This window comes from Malaclemys terrapin, chromosome 2 (genome assembly GCF_027887155.1).
Source record: "Malaclemys terrapin pileata isolate rMalTer1 chromosome 2, rMalTer1.hap1, whole genome shotgun sequence".
In the NCBI taxonomy this organism is placed as follows: domain Eukaryota; kingdom Metazoa; phylum Chordata; order Testudines; family Emydidae; genus Malaclemys; species Malaclemys terrapin.
In genome coordinates this window covers 138414353-138435833 of record NC_071506.1, presented here as the reverse complement: position 1 = coordinate 138435833, position 21481 = coordinate 138414353, and the positions used below count along the sequence as shown (strand labels likewise).

Here is a 21481-nt window from a genome sequence, read left to right as displayed (position 1 = left end):
TTGGGTTTGTGGGGCTAGAAGTAGCAGGGTAGATGTTCAGTCTTGGGCTGGAGCCCGGGCTCTGAGACCCCATGAGGAGGGGGTGGGTCTCAGAGCCCAGGCTCCAACCTGAACCTCTACGCTCCTCATTTGAGCCCCCCCAGCCTGAGCCCCGGTAAATCGGAGATGGGGGTGCCCCAGGTTTTCTGACTGCGGTGTAGACATTACCCTAAGTGACTTGTCCAGGGTCAAACAGGGAGTCTGAGGCAGAACAGGAATTTGAACTCTGTCTATGGCCCTAACCACGGGCTCATCCTTTTCCCCCTTCTTGCTCAGTTACACTGGTTTAAATCCAGAGTAGCTCTACTGAAGAGGTCATTGCAGCCCTTCTAGATTTTTTTATACAAACCAGCATCCATACTGGTTCCTATCTTCTTCCATCCCCTGGCTCCGCAAACCTCACCCCCTGCTTCTCCTCTGACAGCCAATAGCATGACAGGGGCCTTACTCAGCAGAGAATTAACCAGATCCAAAATGCATTTCCCGCCTAGTCGCTCTCCAGTTATCAGTGTATCTGCAGCCGTTCCTCCATTGTTAGCCTCTCGCCCGACCAAGTAAAAAGTTGTTACTTCTTTGCCCCACCCCCAACGTCTGTTTTAGAGTCTAATGAGAAAGACAACTCCGCCCTGTATGTTACTCTGTACATTTCATATGGATGGTATTGTCATCATTAGGCCTGGGCCTTCCCATGGCAACAGAATGCCAGGCCAGGGTAGAGGGAACCCATGTAATTCTGCTTCAGTGGCTCTTCTCATCTCATCAATGCTAATGAGCTCCCTTGTGATTTAACAGCCTCTAGCACCCGGCCCACTGGCTCCATTCACTGGCTCTTTAGACTTAATGCAAATTATTGACTGATAACGCACACAAAGAGAAAGTAGGGCAACCTTCCACTGGGAGGGGAATTAAAAAGGCTGCCAAGCTCCGAGCTGGGTGCAGGGATCTCTTGCTACTACTTATGAGGCTCTGTCTATCTGCAATGAGCTTATTGATGTGACTATAAAAGGGAGCTGGGCTGCATGGTTTGGCCAGGAATTTAGATTTTTTTGTTTTGTTTTTAAAATGGTGAACTTAATTGGAGCTTCATCTTGGGGAGAGCACATGGGAGCTGATGCATGCTCAGCCCTTCATCGCATTAGACCGTGGGTCAATCAGGTACTTAAGCAAATGTCCAACTTTAGGAACCTGAGCACCGCCATTAACTTCGGGGGGCCTGCTTACATGCCTGCTTAGTGTTAGAGGGGAGAGGGATAGCTCAGTGGTTTGAACATTGGCCTGCTAAACCCAGGGTTGTGAGTTCAGTCCTTGAGGGGGCCACTTAGGGATCTGGGGCAAAATCAGCACTTGGTCCTGCTAGTGAAGACAGGGGGCTGGACTCGATGACCTTCTGGGGTCCCCTCCAGTTCTATGAGATAAGTATAATCTCCATATATTAATTATTATATTACAGCTGCTCAAATGCATGGGCTAACATACCATTGCTGAAGCAGGGCCCAATCCTGCACCCATTAGTTAAAAAACCTCCATTGATTCCCATGGGAACAAGAGCAAACTGTCAAATTACAGGGGTTGTATGCAGTGATGTAACTTAGTGGAGAGTCACCAATCATGTAGACCTGCCTCTTCCCGGGGCTGGTGTGATTCTCTGGCCTGTCTCCGGTTCTTTCAGGTCCACAATAACTAAGGAGGAGCAAGAAACTAGCAGCAGCAGCTAATCTTTGCCCTCCTTTGTTTGTGTCCAGTTTCCATGAGCTGTATCAGCAGGAGCAGCCAGGAGTCCGAACGTTGGGAACAATTATGATACTGTCTGCAACAAAGGGAGCATCTGATGTCAGAGGCCTCCCCCGTTGCTGGGAAGCTCTGGTTTGTAATCGTGCAGAGGGACAGCTTGTTACCAATTTTTTTTTTTTTTTTTTTTTTTAAAAACCCTCACCCCGATGTAGTTTCTGCGATGCTGTGCTGCTAGAAAGGACCCAGGTCACTGCTAGCAGGATTGAGCAGAATTCCTGGGGAGCCACGGGCTGGCTTTGCCGCCTGAGAAAAGTCACTGTTGTGAGAAATCAGGCTGTTTTCTAGTCTCTATTTTAAAGTTTGAGAACCCCAGCTACAAACCTGCCCCCAGGCTAGGTTTAAATGTCCCAGCTGTCCTTATTTCATTTGCCATCATGGGTTAACCTGTGACTGAAAGACATAAGGGCTAGTCTACATTAGTGTAGCAGCATTGCACCTGTGCAAAGTACAGATGATGCAATGTAACTTCTCCCTGGGCCAGCCAGGCCCATGCACTGCATCGATCCTGGGGCTTTGCACTATCCGGAGACCAAAATCCCTGATGTAGACAACCATTAGTAACAAGATGTATTCAAAGTGACTATCAAGGAGGCTCCCTCCGTCCCTTGGAGCGTTTCAGTTCCGAGCGGATGGCTTTCCAAATGGGACACGCTCAAGTTCCACCACACCTGAGCTGGTGGCCAGGTTGTATGGTTCTGCTTTGGATGCATTGGGTTCAGATCTCTCCCAGTCATGTGGCTCTAACCTTGACAGCCTGCCTTTGTGGCGAGGGGTGTGGTGGACACCATTGCTGTGTCACTCTAAATGAAGAATGGCTGTCTTCCCAAAGGATCTGCTCGAGCCCAAGAAGCAGTTATGGCCTTGATACTTACACTATAGCTAAGCAAAGGACTCCCTCGTGCAAGGCTCTGAGGTCATTTGCCACCTTCCACCATCACTGAATTCCCTGAAATAGCTGTGTAACACAGGTGGCAGGTAGGGCTAGTCGCCTGAGTGCAAACCCACCCAGAGCTATCCTGAGCTGATGCCCATGCGACCCCTGCCTACTCTGCTATTTTGAGTGCACTGGATTGAGCAGAGTTGGCGCGTGTGATCCACCCACCCTGGGAAGCATGTGCCTAGCTGCAATGTCAATGCACCCGATGAAAAATAGATCAACTGTTCATTAGCAGTGTATAGAAAGATGGAAGCTCTGCTCTTAGTTACTATCAGATTGTACATGATCATCTTCAAAAATCCCGTTTGGAGGGTGTGGCTGAGGAAGGAGATCAGACTTTAAGGTCAGAAGGACCCCTTACAATCATTTTGGCTGAACAATCCCTGCCAAATGAGCTCACCTGTTCGTAGAGCACTTAGCCCCGTGCGGTGCTGGTCCATGACTGGGGCTCCTGGGTGCTACTGCTAGATAAACAACAATTGAGGCTATAATTTAGCCAGCCGCCTCTTATACAATCATTCTCCAGGGCCTTGCAAGCCAAGAAGTCTGCTGGCTGAGCAAGGCCTATTCGACACCCATAAGGGCTAAGCACCATCAAAATGGTGTGGGCTGGTTTGTGATTAGTATCTCTTTGAAACAGGCACTGCTAGCAACCATGGGAAACAACTCAAAGAGGAGAAAAGCCAGGCCAAGAATGAGGCCTCTAGATTCTCACCCACTTTTGGAGGTTGTTTAAAAAGTGCTTCAGGAAGACACCACTGTCTCAACTCCATTTTGTATTTCGAGATTCAGCAAGGACACCTACAGTACAGATGTCCCCTGCACTGGGCTGCTAAAAGACCTTAAACCTGGCCTGCAGGAAAGGACTGACCTCCAGGGGTTGAGAGGCTAGTTATTAATTTATATACAACCATAATCCCAGGGTAATCCTGTCTTGGCCTTACTACTGCAACTCTCAGTTAAGACAAGGAGACTGGACAATTACAAAGGCGAGAGAGACCCTCAATCCATTTCACTGAGGGCACCAAATGAAATGCAAAAACTCACTCTCACCCCAATTCTGGATTGAATGGTCGTTGAGCTGTGAAAAGTTCTGTGCTTGCTTTCCTAAACCAGCTAACCCCTCATCCACGTTAATTGTAGATACTGTTGTTGTTTGTAGTGTTGGTCAGAGTATAAGAGACAAGGTGGGGGAGGTAATATCTTTCATTAGGCCGACTTCTGATCCCATAAAAGATATTACCTCCCCCACCTTGTCCATGTAATTAAATCGCAGCACAGAACCAGGACTGGTTCTTTCCACCCGGAACAAGGATCATTCCTTGTAAATGAAGTCACTACAGTATAAGATTCAAAAGCAACCACAGTTTATTTATGTATTTCAATTGAGGAGCATTTAGAGCAGGGTGATAAACCACACCATTTGGATCCAGATCTTGAATTCTCTCCGTGGATCTGAGAGGTGTTTGGATCAGATTCATTTGTGGATCAGAGGAAAGTCACACAAACAAATACACACCAGCGACAGAGGGTCCTATGGCACTTTTAAGACTGACAGAAGTATTGGGAGCATAAGCTTTCGTGGATAAGAACCTCACTTCTTCAGATGCATCTGAAGAAGTGAGGTTCTTACCCATGAAGGCTTATGCTCCCAATACTTCTGTTAATCTTAAAGGTGCCACAGGACCCTCTGTTGCTTTTTACAGATTCAGACTAACACGGCTACCCCTCTGATACTAAACACACACCCTAAGTCTCAAACCCAATTTGGTCAGATTGGGTCCATTTGCTCATCCACCCCAACTATGGATTGTTTTCAACACAAGTCTGCACTATGCTCAATCAGAACCCAGAAGGGAAAAAAATTGACATCTCTGGGGGAAAAGAGTGGAGAAGGATCAGCCAGAGACCCTAATAGGTAGGGGCAGCTACAGAAGCAGCCAATGTCTCTGGACATTCAGAGAACTTGCTACAAATTTGCCAGACTTTCACTGCGCTGCTTGCTCCAATCCTCTCCCACCCATTCTTTTCACTTCAGCTTCACTCCACACCTGCCCCTCACCCTCTGCTCTCCTGCCCTTTTCCCCTCACCCACTTCCCTTCAGTGCCCACCCCCATCTTCACTTTTCTGTAGCCAATTGCTACATTTAAATGGAAAAATGCTTATATGGTTGAAAATGACCCATTGAATGGTTTTGCCGACTCCTAAAAAAACGTCATGGTATAAAGAGCTATGACCAAGAATACTTGTAGGATGGAGCCCTTACATTGTAGGCTAGCGTCTTGGAGGAAATGGTGAAGTAATATTGGGTCATTTTAAACTGGAGTGAACATAAGCACTGAGGACTATACTGTAAGGAACAATCTCGCATTGTGCAGGCACATAGACTAGACGAAGGGCTCTCAATCTCAAGAGGAATTCTAGAATTATTCACTTTCTGTATGGCTAGATGGGAGATTGTTACATCAGTAAAAATAGCTTCAGTGGTTAAGAGCAAGGAAGAGATTGAGAACTATTGGAGAGACAAGCTGATAAAGAGTTTTAGCATCTCTTATCTCCAAGGTTCTCTTGTCTAATAATCCCTCTCAGCATATTTTAATATTGTCACACCACAGAAGAAAATCCATTCATTCTGGGACCAAGGAACATTCGAAGTTTCAAGTAATCCTCAGGTTGCTGGAGTTCCTTTCAAAGCAATAAAAATGCGACAAAAAAAATCTGAAAAAAAGTGTACTTTATCACTCTAAGTAACTAGAATTCAGGTATTAAAGAGAAAACAGCCAATCACAACATAGTACAGAAATCAAAATTAATTTAACCACACAAAATAAATTAAAACATTAAATATTAACTTTTTCAGTGCAACATATACAGATGACAGAGTAACCATGACTAGAAAAAAAAGCTTCAGGTTGGTTATTTATAATAAACTTAGAGACTAAAAAAAGGTTAACAATTCAACTGGAGGTTAGAGTACCAGCTGGAGGAAGTTTCCTAGAATTAAAGCTGATTTTATTATTAATAAGAGATCATCGGTCTCAGAGGAGCATGGTCCCTGCAATGAGGTGGTAGTTCTGTCCTAGTGCCATAAAATTTCGAGACTGAATAAATATGTGATATTTTAAAAACCAAACAGCACGTTTTTTTGGTAAAAATATCCAAAATTGGGGGGAAAATGCAAGTTACACATTTCAGGCAATTTGTCAAAACATCAGGGACACTGGGTGAAACGCACACATTATGGGTGCAAAAATGTCCCAAAAAGTGGGGAGATTTTCAAAAGGCACATGTAGAAGTTGGGTGCCCAACTCTCACTGACCTTCTGTGGACACTGGGCACAGATATCCTTTGTGACTTTAAAAATCCCCACCTCTCCCCACTGAATCACATTTATTGATCTTGAAATGCCAGCTCCAATGAGATTTTTTCCCCCGTAGTTAAATTATATAGACCCTAATTTTGCTGTTAAATCTGGATTAACCCCACTGATTTTAAAATGTCTCCCCCATGAATGGAGTTACTCCGAATTCACACCAGAGTAACAGAGCGCACTCTAGGCCATGCTGTCTTCTTTTGTAAACGCTCAGGCTGAAATCTCGGCTACACGGAGGTCGAGGGCAAAACAATGGGACCAGGACTTAATGTGCTGAGTCACCAGAAGTGCTCATCTTTCCAACGTTACATTCAACGAGACCCTTTTGCGACATAATTCCAGATTGCCTTAGACCCATAGAGCTGAACCCCTGTGCCAATGAAGTCCACTTCAAAATTTCCATAGGTTTCAGTGACAGCAAAGATTCAGCCCATAGCTTTTTGTTTTCCTACCGTCAAAAGTCCACAATTTATTTCATCTCCTAGCTCTCCCTCACCTTGCATTGCGACTTTACCAGTAAAGAAAAAGTCGAGGAACAAGCATAATTTTAAATCTCTTATCCTGGAACAGTTTCAATTAATTTAAAGCCTGCAACACAGCACAGGATAGACTATACTTATGTGTATGGAAAAGCCATTGTGGGGAAAGAAAAGAGGAATTAAGATCTTCATTTTAAATTGTGAACCTAATACCCATTGTCACACAAACCTTTATTTCTCCCCTGTCCTTTCCACTCCCTCTTCAACTAGGCAATGATTTTTTTTTAAAAGTACATTCCATATTAATGAAGTGTGATCCCACTTTTTGAGTCAAATATCTAGGTATTTTAAAAATCAGATCCTGGAAGGTCAAATAATTGCAAGGAGCAGATCCCAGAATGGATTATGAGATAGAATATACACATGGTCCTTTCAAATTGCTCTATAGTGGGGTGTAATTGGGGGGGGGGGGGGGGGCGGAGGCAAGAATTCAGTGCTGGAAAGTGTCTGAAAACCTAGATTAAATCCTCAACTGGGATTGCTCCATTTAAGTAAATAGAAATGTTAATTCACATCAGCTGAGGATCTTTCCCCCCTTGTTTTTAAAGATCGAATTAGTGGATGCATGAACATTCCCACTAGTGGGTCAACTCAGGAGGCATGTGTGAGCTTCTTGCCTATCAATATATTTCTAGGTAATACAGAGGGACAGAGCTGCCCCTAGGGGAGACATGCCTAGTTGAGTATCAGATACCTGTGTGTTAGTGCCATCTTAACATGCGAAACATCCGAGTTGGATGTTAAAGCAGCAGTCAGGCTTAAAACCATGCCGCCATTAGGGATGGGTGAAGAGTGTCAGATCATCATCCACAAGGCAAATCTGACCCGGGCTTTTGAATGAATTTCTATGAACTTCTTGGGGTGCACCCAGCGCTAATGGCAATACATCTTCCTGAGAAGGACCGTCCCTGGAAGGTCTGAGGACAAGGTGGGGTGGTCAGAGAACTACAAGCCCAACCGTTAGTCACAAGAACCATTCCTCTGCTCATGTATATTGGTACAGGCTACAGGGTCAGGCCTATGAAAGGAACAAGGCTTGTGAAATAAAGCATAACAGCCCCAATGGGCACGTGCATCAAGGCGTGAAGAGAAGCCTAAATAATTTAGGCTACAAGAAATCAATTCTTTAGTCTTAGTCCCCATATAAAAAGCAAAAGAGAGAGAAAGAGCACTCTCCTGCAGGGTGCGGAGAGCTGGCCAGAGGCAACATAAGGGACTTGGCCCCTTGTGGAATTGGCCCCTCAATGCACAGCTTCCATAAGACATTTTAATGCAATTTTTTAAAAAAGCATCAGTGTGCTAAAAACACCATCCCCACTCCTCCTGGCTGGAGCATTCTGCATGTTTTAAGGTGAAAAGGGACACTAAAAATGAGATTGAACTTTTCTTGGGAGCCCTATGTTAGAGGTTAAAGCCCGTGTCCTAAAAAGCAGGGCTAAGCTATTTATACAGCCCTTGTAATTATGGCCATCAGCAATGCCGCTTCAATATTAAGGGCTGAATTTGCCACCAACAGAAATGGTCAGCGTGCCACTGATATCAATAGAATTTATGGCCACTTATGCCAGCAGGAAATTTGGCCCCAAGTTTCCTGAAGTGCTCAGAAACCAAGAACAGACCAATAGGGTCCCTCCCTACAAAACAGAGATTTAAGGGATCTCAGATGGAGCAGAATTATTAAGCTGCTGCAGAACAGTTACATGGCATTTCAGTTCAGATATTTCTTCTCCAGTCGTTTTGAGCCAACAGAAGAGAGGGCCCTCGAATGTTTTAAAAGATATCGGAGAAATGTGGGTAATTCAGCAATTACTCCCCGATTCAGGAAAGCGCTTAAGCATCTGCTTAAAGTTTTTAAGCAACTGCTTAAGTGCTTTGCTGATCAGGACTGCTTTACAGAATCAGGACATTAGATGCGTTGGGTTTTTCCTCTTTGACAGACTCCTAGAATCACTGATGGAATCACATGTACAGCTCAGAAATTGACCAGACCACACACCCTGCTGCCACACCCTCAAGATGCAGTGCCTGCAGCTTCACTGCCAAAGGGAATAATCCAGATCCACCTCTCAGACAGAGATGCTGCTATTTTAAAATTATTTTTTCAAAATCAGCTTTAAAAATAAATCAAAGAATTAAACTGAGTGGGGGGAAAAAATCCTGGGCAGAGATGGACGAAAGCCATCTTGGTTGGGGGTCAATCTGCCTCCATAGGAAATCAAGGGGAGTGGACTTAATAGGTGTAGAATCAGGTTCATTGTAAGTCTGCGTCAGACTCCGAGTCAAGGCGCAAGGTCCAGCAAAGGGTTTAAACATGCTGCTCTCTCTCAATTAAGATTATGGCGCAAACCATCACTTGTGTATATCTATTTCGAAATTTCCTCTGGTGCCAGTTGTTAGGTTGCTATATTATAGGAAACCAGAAGTTCATAAGATTGTCGTTTCCTTTAGGTAAGAGTCTGAAAATGAATAAGTAAGGCAGTTGTTTCTCTATACAAGATAAATGGGAAACAAAACTGTTGTTCCTATTTTCCTTACTATGATCTGGGTTAAAGTTGCAAGCATTCCTCCTGTAACATTTTGCTTCTAAACAAAAAGGGTGAAATTATGCTCTTCAACAATCAGGACAAACCTAGGGACAAATTCCCCTGTTTACACCTGTTGGGAAACTTCACTGACATCAGTGGAGGGATAGGCCTCACTTAGGCCCATAAAAGTGAATTTGGCTCTAGGACTGTATTTTGCCAGGCAGATCTGGAAGGAAAGTTCAGATCAACATTCAGAAGAATATTTCACAGGTGGGACTGTCAAGTTTGTTATCCAATTGCATCATGTACAGTGTGTGTTTATCCTCTCAGACTCAAAGACCGACTAGGTGTGTGTAAACATTTACCTACAAGTTATAATCCATACTCCAGGGAATAGTCCTATTTACTTAAGAGGGCCTGATTCTGATCTCACTCTAGAGTAAACTAGGAGTAACCAATGGAGTTACACCAGTGTAAGCAAGATCAAAATCAAACCCCCCTTATCTTATCCAATTACATCTATTCCAGTGTGGAAGGGTTTGCAGGATTGGGCCCTAGGTTTTCTGCTGTCATAACATAGCAACTCCTAAAGTTTTCTGAACGGTCCCTAGTGAGCATAAAGAAATGCAAAAAGCCACAAGTCTAAGGGCCTCATTCAAACCCATTACAGACATTGGAAAGACTTTAATAAGCTTTGGATCAGGCTCTAAATGCCTAGATTTCCACCACCCCAATGGCCACCATTTTGTTATGGTTATCATCTCCAGGTCCCATTTTTTCAGCTTTCCAAGAACACCAAAGACATTTAACCCCCAAACACATTTTTCTGCCTCAATAACTTGGAATATTTTCTGCCATCACATTTAAAATGCAAAGGATTGTGGGGCGTGAACACATTTTGCCCCCCCCCCCCACACACACACTGGCTTGAGCGTTGCTATTTTTCTCTTGCAACTTGTCTCCTGATGAAAAGGAATTGAATATCATCAGAAAGGGACAGGATAATCCTGGCCAGTTCACCTCGTCCCGTATTACCCCCCAGATCTCATCTGGCAGGGCGAATGTCCCAATGGCAGCAGCAGCACAAAGGAAAAAAAAAAAAAAAAAAGAAAAAAAAAAAAATCGCAGTCAGGCAAATAGGATGTTCCTTCGAAAGCGTTGGGTTCTCCCTTTTGAAAACAGGGACCTGCAACTGCTCCTCCCAATGAGGATGTAACAAATGCATGAACCAAAGACCCAGCCTTCAGGTAAGTTCCGTAAAGTCTTAAAGCAGGACAGATACGGACAGACTGTTCTCATAAGCTATCTCCAACCTGAACTGTACACACTTTTTTCCCCCCCCAATCACTGGTGTCAAACCTACTCCCCACCACACAAATTGTCACATCTACATAAACATGAAGCTGACCCACGTGCAGTTCTCTTGTGTCCGAGTCTGAAGTCTCGTAAAACAGTCTTTAAGATTCCATGGTTGTGGAGATGTGGTCTACTCATTAGTTCATGGCTTCACATTGGGTAGCCCCATGGAGATGGTGCCCTCGATTTGGCAAGGTTCTGAAAGCTCAGCATATAATACAGGATGCATATGAAGAGTCAAGGTAATGTAGCGTATGCTTGATACTAGTCCCCTCCAGAGCATTTTCTTCCGTGGAAAAATGTTCTTCTCTGGAATGGGGTAGGCCTCCTTTATTATACTGCAGTAGTCCCATCTGGCCATGGCAATTAATATATTGGTCAGATCCAATTCTCCTTCAGACCACTGCAGAATAAAAAAAACACAAGGGTTAACCTACTTCCATGGGAGCAAATGAGGGCATAATTTGGCTCTAGTCTAGCATCAGAAGACAAGAGTCATAAAAATGGCCATACTAAATCAGACCAATGGTCCATCTAGCCCAGTATCCTGTCTTCTGACAGTGGCCAGTGCCAGGTGCTTCAGAGGGAACGAACAAAAACAGGGCAATTTTGAGTGATCCATCCCCTGTCCAGTTTCTGGCAGTCAGAGGTTTAGGGACACCCTGAGCACTGGGTTGCATCTCTGACCATCGGTGCTCCATGGTTAAACACATTAGAAATTCCATTACAGCAATAACCCAGAGGGGCTAAATAACTTATGATTTTGGGTGCCTAACTTATGGCATTTAAGAGCAGTCTGATTTTCAGAGGGTGGGTGCTCAGCACTTTCTGAAGACCAGGCTGCTTAATTTGGGCAACCAAAATCACTCAGTCAGTCAGTCAAATTTTAATACAAAGGACAGGGAATAGATAGTTTGTTTTTCCTTCTTGCTCATTCATAAAAGTTCACGTTCAAATGACATTGCTGTTTCACTGCCTGATCTATGGATAAGGGCTCCCCGTCTCTTGATGGAAGTCTAAAGCACTCTCTCCTTCACCGTATGAAGAGTAGAATACCTCCCCATACAATCTGTAGTACCTGATATAGCCACAAACCGCTTAGGAGACCACTATATGAATCCAGGACAAATAAAGGCACCTTAGCTGCCATTATAAATAGATCTAATAATCTAAACGCAAAACACTAACAATAAGAGGAGTACACGCTTTCTACAGAATTCTCAGTCTCCTTCGTGAGTGCAATGAATAATCCAGGCGGACTAAGATAAATAATTAGAGCAGAGACAAAATTAAAGAAAAACAGGAAAAGATCCAGAATAACTCTGGCCCCTGCCTAGACGGTATGTCATATGTCACCTTGAATTTATTGCAACGTGTTGTGCAAAAAACCCCTACGCTGACAAAGAAAACGTTGTACCGAACTGCCAAAAGCACAGAAGCTGTATTTTCAGAGATGCTAAAAAAGGTTGTGATTTATTTCAGTGTCATTGGAAATCTCTTGCAATCAATGCTCATTTAGTGCCACAAATGAGACTTGTCTACACGCAGATGCAGTAACCCTAACTAGGCATGCCAAATGGTTTGTAAATCAGTTTTAAAGGGTGTAAAAAACAAAAATCACTGCACATTCAAAAGATGCTTCACTATAAATTCAGGTGGTCTGTAAAAAGGGAGACTCTGAAAATATCCCCCTAAATATGCAATTTCCCAAGGTTGGTTAGCTACCATTGCACATTTGAAATCTTCCTTCAGTTAAATAAGATTTACTAATTTATTAGATTATATTACTTCTCACTCTATGTGCTTTACTATTTCCATTTCTCTCAGCATGGGGTCTAAGCAACACTTATTCACATGACCAGACCCAATGGGGCCTGATTCAGTGTTCCATCAATGCCATTTTACAATCACCTCCTTTTGATCCTTTGGGGATTAAACATCTTCATCTTTATGGCAACATTAACATATAGTGAAATAACTTCATTAGGCACTGAACCAGGACTCAGGTGATCTGGGTTCAACTTCCCAAGGTCACCTATCAAACTAGTGGCAGAGCAGGGTCACTTCCCCCTCTGTGACTCAGTTTCCCTATGTGTAAAACTGAGATAATGATACTGACCTCCTTTGCAAAAGAGCTCGGAGATCTATGGATGAAAATTGCTATATAAGAGTTAGGTATCACCACCCTGCATCTTGGAAATGCCAGCTAAACTCACTTAAGAAACAAAGTTGCTCAGCAGTTCTAACTTACCTGGTAAGTCAGCCTCCCCTATCCCTCCCCCAAAAGGTAGGAATGCAATAAAAAAAAAAATTAAATGCATGAAAGGTTGATCTCAGATGCATTCCAAGAGGTAAACAGGGCCATTCTAATAGAGGACGCTGAAGGGTGAAGTGTACTGATGCTCACATTACCTTATGTAATCTCCAAAAGGACCCCATTGATCCTGCTCCCATAACTGCCTACTGCAGATATAACCCCCTGGTAAGTGTGTTACAGGTTGTAGGCCCGGCGTGACATGAGTCATTAGACATAGGTGAGGCCTCATTTCTTGGGAGACAAGATTAGCGAGGTAAATGGAATGGGAGGTTGGGAACAGAATGTCCATGCTAAAACTAAGCTAGGTTAATGGGTCAATAAGATAAGAGAATGTCTGTGCTAGCTAAAATGAGGGGGAACACCCAGGGAACCATTTACAATGGACAAAATAAGCCTGGAATGTAAAGAGGAAGTCATACATGGACAGTCCGTGTCTAGAGCATGCTGTACAGGAATTGGTACCTCTGCAGTAACCAAGCCAATCCCCCAAACAGTAAATGCAACATAATGTGTATATGTATATAAAAAGGAAGAGGTTTTTTGTGCAACTTTGGGTGTGTGGTACGCTCTATATCCACCCCCTATGCTTGAATCTGATCAACTCAGCACAGCTTTGCTGTAGGCCAAATAAAGATACTCAAGTGAAAAAATCTGGAGTCAAACTGAGTTCTTGGGCAGCTGAATGGGGGGAAAAAAAAAGTCTCAGAGGGAATCCCAACACAGGCTCGCCTCCGTGCCTGATCCACCTAGGATAGGAGAGTGTTGCAGCGGTAGGCAGCCTGGACTCTTTAGCTCAAAAACTGTAGCAGCTCATGCTTTTAGCTGTAGAGGTCCCCAGGTCAAGTCCCCAGGGTGTTGACCAAGATGGTGGCACCTTCCTTTGAAGAATCTGATAATGGCTACTGCCAGGCTTCATGCATCATCCATGGGTATGGAGAGAGACAAGTTAAATAATAATAGAAGAGGGATCATTTGGACTTTGCCTGCTACCAACGCCCGCTAAACGGAACTCAGCTCCTTAACAGGATCACCATCTCCACGGCCAGCCAATGAAACTATTAGAAGGAAGCCATTGGTACGACAATTGTTCCTCCTACCGGTCTCTGAATGGCAACAGGAAGTTCCCCCCTTCAGGAGCCCGCTGGGCTTCTCGTGTCTGCAGATGAAGGCTCGGCACCACTCACAATGTTTTCTTATCTGACAGCAGCTGAAATGCAATTAAGGGTAGGGGTGTTAGGGCGGAGACAAGGCAAAGAGCTCGTGCACAACAATGAAGAGGTCTCTATTGTTCAGCAATAACCATCTCACAACATATTGGGTTTAGTTCTGCTCTCCGCTATCCCAAAAAGCTCCATTGACTTTAGTGAAGATGCCAATGCAGACTGACAGAATAGACTGCGGTCCATCACACAGCATTCACTTTGCTTAGCACTGAAATGCAATTTCCCCACTGGGGGTGGGAAATGACAGGCGTTACTACAGCACCAACAACGCTACACGAGTGTCTTGATGTAAGGACAAAGGATTTGCCTAATAATTGCAAAGCAACAGGGGAATTTAGATAGGCAAAAATGGGACAAACTCACCCCTGGTGTAGCTCCATTGATGCACAGGAATGAATTTAGATCTTGTTAGTTACCCGAGATCTGGAATTTGAACCAGACACTGGAGACTCAAAACCCTACTCTTAGGAAAAGGGCCATGAGATCTTTCAGGATCTAGTCTAGACAGGAAAGAATCTAGAGAGGAAGGACAGCCTGATGATGAAGGCACCGGTCGTGACTCAGGAGATAGGGATTCGATTCCTACCTCTGCCAGAAACCCATTGTGTGATCTTAGATAAGCCACCTACTCTCAGTCTTTGGCCCCATCCAGGAAAGCACATAAGCATCTGCTTGATTTTCAGCCTATGCTTAAATGCTCCCCTGAATCAGGGCCTCTGTTTCCCCATTTGTGAAATGGGGGTGATGCGAATACTTCTCTCTCACCCTTTATCTATCTAGATTGTAAGAAATTGACTGGCACTACGCAGCTGTACAGCTCCTACCGCAGTGTGATCCTGATCTCATTTGGGGCCTCTAGGTGCTACTTTAATACAGATAAATGAACCACAAGTGCTCAGAAACTCTGGTTTAGACCTCAGACAACTGGAAGGGATAAAAGCCCTCAATGAATTTGGAACAAATTGTACACAGCAGCCAATAGCACCAATTGATGTGCTGTTGAAAGATTTATTTACATTTATAAGTATATATCAGCCGCGAGAAAAGTGACAATTATGGCAAGACAAAACACACTGGTTTATTGCAGCTGTACCGACTGGTTTGTTTGTTTGAGCCCATCGTGAATTAAGAGTTAAGAGCTAACTGAAAGAAGAGTTAGGACATGCAGAGAGACTATGAAGCAACGTGTCTCATAACACAAGCCACTTGGGTTGGGAAATCAACCACAACAACACTTCCTTTAAATTACACAGTGAAGACAGTATTGTTATCTTAACAATATACGCATGTTGCAACACGAGTATATTGTCCACCTGCCCTTAGAATTAACATTGAAGTACTTTACATCAATAGGGATGAGCTGTTCAGTGCAACTCCAGTTATCCACAGAAATGGGCTGTCAAAAAGTGTGAGGGAAGACATGGCCCTGCACCCCCGGCTTCCTGCAATTCACCCTAACTCTCAGCCAGCCAGTAAAGCGGGTGGTTTATTTAGACGACAGGAACACAGTCCAAAACAGAGCTTGCGGGTACAGACAACAGGACCACCCCCAGTCAGGTCCATATTTGGGGCCAGGGATCCCAGACACTGGTCTGGGCTTCCCTCCCCTTCCCCAGCCAGCTCCAAACTGAAACTCTCCAGCCCCTCCTCTGCCTTTGTCTCTTTCCTGGGCCAGGAGGTCACCTGATCTTTGTTCAACACCTTCAGTTGGCACCTTTGCAGGGGAGGGGCCCAGGCCATCAGTTGCCAGGAGAAAAGGTGTTGGCCATTCTCTGTGCAGACACCATCACACTGGCCCTCTTGGGCTCTGCAACAATCACCCCCCCTTATCCCACCACCTAGATACTCAAGAACTGCATAGGGGAAACTGAGGCACCCACACAGTATTCAGAGAACATTAAGAACATTCCCACTTCGTCACATGGGCATTCGCACAAGTAATGTTTCTTGTATCACAATAGCAACCAGAAAGCTTTCTACCCTCTAAGAGGTGCATGCAGCGGTCTGCATTTCCCCTGCAACAGTTCCATTCACTAACACATTAAACGGAATAGGGAGCTTCATCTCATGCACTATTTTCTGTGTTAGTCGTGGCATCAACTTTGGCTGGCGGGGGGGGGGGGGGTGAGGGGGAGTGAGGAGAGGTCCAATCCTATTCAGGGGCTCAGCACCACACAGGGTCAGGTCTAGAGTCAGCAGCTGCCAGGAAAGCAAATTTTCCACCGTCTACCTGCATAGGGCCAGTTCAGAGAAGAATCTGAAGGAGTCTAGTTCATGTAACCTACAGCTTCTTCCAGTCCTGTAGTATACAAGTTACACACTTTGGATGCCCTTATGTCCATTTACTGATGTAAACAGGCCCCCTCCCTTTTATACCTGTGAATTTGGCCCATATTTTGGTATGGTGTTAAGAACCTAACACCTAGTTTTTAAATTAGCTTTTCTCTCTGGCACTGGAGGTTTTTAAGAGCAGGTAGACAAGCAGGGATGGTCTAGAGAATACTTAGCTCTGTCTCAGTGCAGGGAACTGGACTAGATGACCTACCAAGGTCTCTTCCAGCCCCCCGTTTCTATGGGTCTGTAATGCGCGGCAGAAGGGGACTTCGAGTCTGCGTGGATACTTATGCACGGCTAAGACAAATCAACAGAATCTCACCGAGACCCAGTAAAAGTAGTACGCTCGTCCACAACAGCATGTAACGCAGACTTACTGTATTAGTACACAAGCCACAATAAGGATGACAGACGCTACCACTGAAACCACCACTAAGGCAGTGATGGTTTGTTTCTTCTGATTGGCAGCTACCACTGCAAGGAGGTCTGCGTGTTCGCATCGTGTCCCGACGAACCCAGAATGGCAGCTATGAAAAGAGGAGAGAGGTGAATTAAAGAAGAAAGCACAGAAGCCCATGCGCACCCAAGAAATAATGATCCAGTCACTGGGATTCTCAAAAGGCATTTGGCAGTCAGATCCAATGGGAGTTAGGCACCTCAGTCCCCTAGCCAGAGAGTAAAGAGTGGGACAGTGACAGGCTAGCAATACTTCAAGTGCCAATTAAGGGGTTGATCCTGCAGCCCTTACTCTGGCAAAGCTCCCACTGAAGTTGTACCTGATCAAAAACCTGCAAAGTAAAGCCCCGAGCACGTACTAAAGCAGCAGCTCCTTGCAGCCCTCCAGGCAAAGTTTTCAGGCCTCCAAAAGCCATCTATTTAGGCTAGATTTTTAGAATGCTGAGCCCCTGCAAACACCCATTCAAGTCTTGGGACCAGCTGGGGGCACCACTGAAAAAAAATCAGGCTAGTAATTTAGGTTATGTCTATGCTGCAGTTTAAAAACCCGTGGCTGGCCCTTGCCAGGTGACTCAGGCTCACGGGGCTGTTTAATTGCAGCATAGACATCTGGGCTCAGGCTGGAGCCCAGGCTCTAGGATCCTGTGAGGTGGGAGGGTCCCAGAGCTCAGGAACGTCTACACTGCAATTAAACAGCCCCGCAGTCTGAGCCCTGCAAGTCAGAGTCAGCTGGTGTGGGCCAGCCATGGGTGCCCCCAGCTGCAGTGTAGACAGACCCTTAGGTAACCAAATATGGATTTAGGAGCCTAACTTTAGGCATCCAGGTTTGACCTTTTTCCCCTTTGTGCCATGAAGGACAAGGGAAGGTGGGTACTCCATTCTCTCTGAAAATTCCAGTCGGTGTGGTTTCCTTAGAGGTAACATGCGACTCCAAAGATAATGCAACAAGTTATATGTGCCAGTTCTCATCCCAAGGGAAATGCAATGGGCACAATACAGTTACATAGGTCTGCTGCCCTGAGGAACAGTGAATCACTTCTCTTAGGTTTCACTTGTGCTCACACAAGCAAAACACTTTGCCACAGGAAGAGACTTACACACATGCTGGCTTCTCCTCTTGCACCAGAAACCTGCAGGTCCCGTGGAAGCAGAACTGACTGTGGGAGTCGGGACAGTCGTTAAAATGGGATCGGACTGCGGCAGCCACTGGGGGACCTAGATGGGGTGAACAAACAAAGATACATTTTTAACTCCATGTGTAACCTTCGGGGTGTGGTGTCCTGCCCCATCTAGAGGCACCGAGACCACTTAGAGAGAGCTAAATAAGTTGGCTTTACAGCCTTGGCTAAGAGCCAGTTGACTTTTAGCTCATGCAGTAGGGGCTCATGCACTAAGCTCCAGATGTCCCCAGGTTCAATCCTGCCCACCGACGACCGGGGTCTCTCGACGGGACACATGCATTAGCCAAGTCCGAGACAATTCTCTGCCCACAGGGTTGCGCTCAGCCATGGTTTAGATTTCGCATGATGCAGAGTTTCCTGGGCACAGCACACACATGTTCATAACCCACACAGTACTTTACTAGGAAAGCATTAATCTCTTTAGAGGGGATTTCCCCCCCAAAACCACCCTCTAAAATTTAAATAGATAATTGTATCCCTGCCACAGAATTCCACCAGATAGGTTTTCTGAACTATAGTGGTGTTCTCCTTTTCTATTAAGCACTGAAGAGTAATTTTTGTAGACTCCGCTTGGTTTTGCTAGACATATTCAAAGCTACCCAGGAGATTTAGATACCAGATTCCTGTTAGTATTAATGGAAACTGGACACCCAAATCCTTTAGGTGGCTTAAAATAATCTCAGGGTCTCTCTTTAATCAATTCTCCCATATAGGCAGGGTCCTTATTACTATGATTTATTTCTATTACTGTAGCATCTAGGGGTCCTAGTAACAGATGAGGATCGCATTGTGCATGGTACTGTACAAACAGACTCCTCCATTGTGATTTGAGCTCTAAGATTAGCGTAGTGCAGGTGAGGGGAAGGGTGGGCATGAGGGAGGGGCCACAGAAACCAGGATGCGCGACTGGCAGCACCAGAGTTTGAAATCCTCCATGGAGCCACAAGAGAGATGCAAGATGGAGCAGAGTAAGGTTCCCCCATGCCACCCTGCCAAGGTGCTTCAAGTCTGTCTTGAAGGAACCACCTCTAGGATGAGAGGAGAGTTCAGTCTCCATGGCCCAGCCAGTTCTTGGCCTCTCTGTTGAGGCTGCCAACAGAAGGTGCATTTTAGCGACAGTTTGGTGGTCGTTCTCTCTGATGGATGCTTGCCCATGGAGAACCAGACTAAGTTCCCCCATCTCATTTCACACAGGCTACCATATCACCCAAGTAACATTTGGGCACTGCTAGGTCACCCACTCAGACCAGCCTAGCAGTGCCCAAATGTTACTTGGGTGATATGGTAGCCTGTGTGAAATGAGATGGGGGAACTTAGTCTGGTTCTCCATGGGCAAGCATCCATCAGAGAGAACGACCACCAAACTGTCGCTAAAATGCACCTTCTGTTGGCAGCCTCAACAGAGAGGCCAAGAACTGGCTGGGCCATGGAGACTGAACTCTCCTCTCATCCTTTACCAATCCCTTGAGCCAACAAGGCACCCTCCTCCATAGATTCCTAGAAACATGGAGGAAGGGAAGAGTTCTGTAGGAGAAGAGCAAATTCCATTTCCCCTTCCAGAGAAGTCTCGCTAATACCACTGCAGGATTGGAGATTTTTAAATAGGTATTTGCAATCCTGCCATTCAGACTGGTGTAGATGGGACAAAGAAGCTGCATCTGTTGACACCAAGTGTGAATTTGGCCCAGAAGCTGTAATGAAAGTGATCGAGACTGCAGGCTGAGAAAAGTCGGGAGAGCACAAAGGGAAAGGAGATTATCCACTGAACGGGGTTTGGATTTGTTCTTCCAACCCTATGAAATCAGAGGCAAGCAGCAGATGTTTAAGGGGCCCTTAGTGGATCATTTCTGATACACTCACAAAATAAGCCTTTGTAGCACTAGAAGAATTTACTAAACAGCTTAAAGCTTAAAATTCTTAGCCTGGATGAACTTGATGAATAATCAAAGACTCATGCGCTTAGAGAGTACTTGCCAAAGCTTCACTGCACTCTTCCATTTGTTTTCTTGTTACAAAAGCACCACCACCACAATAGCGTGTCGCGGAGATGTTCTAGATAGAAGACACTCACAAGAAAGGGGGTCTGCTTTAAAAGGGACCTCTTCCACCAAGCGTGATAAGCACAGTGCTGGCAATTCTATATAATGAAACATTGTGAAGTCAAGTCTCAGTAGTAAGGACAAAGCAGAGCAGAGGAAGAGAAATGGGACAAGAATCCATCGGAAAATACAAAAGCTTCCCTGCCCCCCCTAATTGCTACACTGTTTTCCATTTTGTCCTGTGCTGTTTTAAATTATCGTTCACAGCCGATACGGAAAACCAATATCCTGCTTTTGGATTAGCCCTCGTAGAAAGCACATCCGATCTCCGTCGTTTCAAAGCCCCCCTCGGGTTCCTGTTTCCACACATTTCTGTCGGCCATGGTAATTAAATCCACATCTCTCAAAAGCTCCGGGTCCCAGGGAGATTTTAAACCAGTTTGAGTGTTAATCAAGGATATTGCGCATGAGAAAAAGTTTTGTTCAAATCATGTATTCACACGAGGTGGCGGCTGGCAGCCTGGTTTGGTACTTGAGCAGCAGTGGGCCAGTATTGCCATGTGGGAGAGACCGATCAGATTTTCAGCCCAGATTGTCTCATGACACGGGTTATAAGTTCTCCATAGATTTGAAAGCCAGAAGGGGCCAATATGATCATCTTGTCTGACTTCCTGTATACCAGTCCTCAGAATTCCACCTAGTAATTCCTTCATTGAGCCCTGGGGAGGAGTCAGTCAAGGAGCAGAAGTGACTGCTTCAATCCCTCTTTTAGGGAAGGAGCATCCCCATCACAAAATAAACCCCCATAATGGAGGAAGGCACCACTGGTAACTCCATTGTTACCAGCAGCCAATACTGCGATAGCGGATTTTCTCAAAAAGGGACCGATCTCCCCCAACTTTACGGGCATGGAGAAAAAGCATGGGCAAGCCTTTAGATGGAAAGCAAAGAGGCCAGCCAGCCTCATATCAGGATCGAATAGATTGTACGACAGCTGGTTACCATTTTCGGAATCTGAATACATACAGGTAAGAGTCAGGGGATAGTCATGTTAGTCTGTATCCACAAAAACAACAAGGAGTCTGGTGGCACCTTAAAGACTAAACAGATTTATTTGGGCATAAGCTTTCGTGGGTAAAAAAACCTCACTTCAGATGCAGATAAGAGGTTGATCAAACACAAAATGGGTCTTATAAAGGTACTACATACAGATTAGGACAGAGATTGGTTAATAGTGGTGTGCAAAGTTCATGTAAGTTAACAATGATAAAATAGGGTTTTCTTTAAAAAATGAAAACCTCTAATTGGCAGGCAAAGGAATGAATGGGTCACTGTACCGACTTCTCATAAGCAGCCCCACACAGTCAGAG

General features: G+C 45.0%; 1 protein-coding gene across 1 annotated transcript in view; it reads right to left on the bottom strand.

Moving 5' to 3' along the window:
- Positions 1-7086: 7086 nt before the first annotated feature.
- Positions 7087-21481, bottom strand: part of TGFA (transforming growth factor alpha) — a 47237-nt gene continuing 32842 nt past the window's right edge. Inside the window, exons 3-6 of the mRNA XM_054020396.1 lie at positions 17989-18106; positions 16813-16962; positions 13976-14085; positions 7087-10964 (exon numbers count right to left, since the gene is read on the bottom strand). Coding sequence (XP_053876371.1) covers positions 10957-10964; positions 13976-14085; positions 16813-16962; positions 17989-18106 — 386 coding nt within the window. The 3' untranslated portion in view covers positions 7087-10956. The remainder of the gene's footprint in view (positions 10965-13975; positions 14086-16812; positions 16963-17988; positions 18107-21481) is intronic.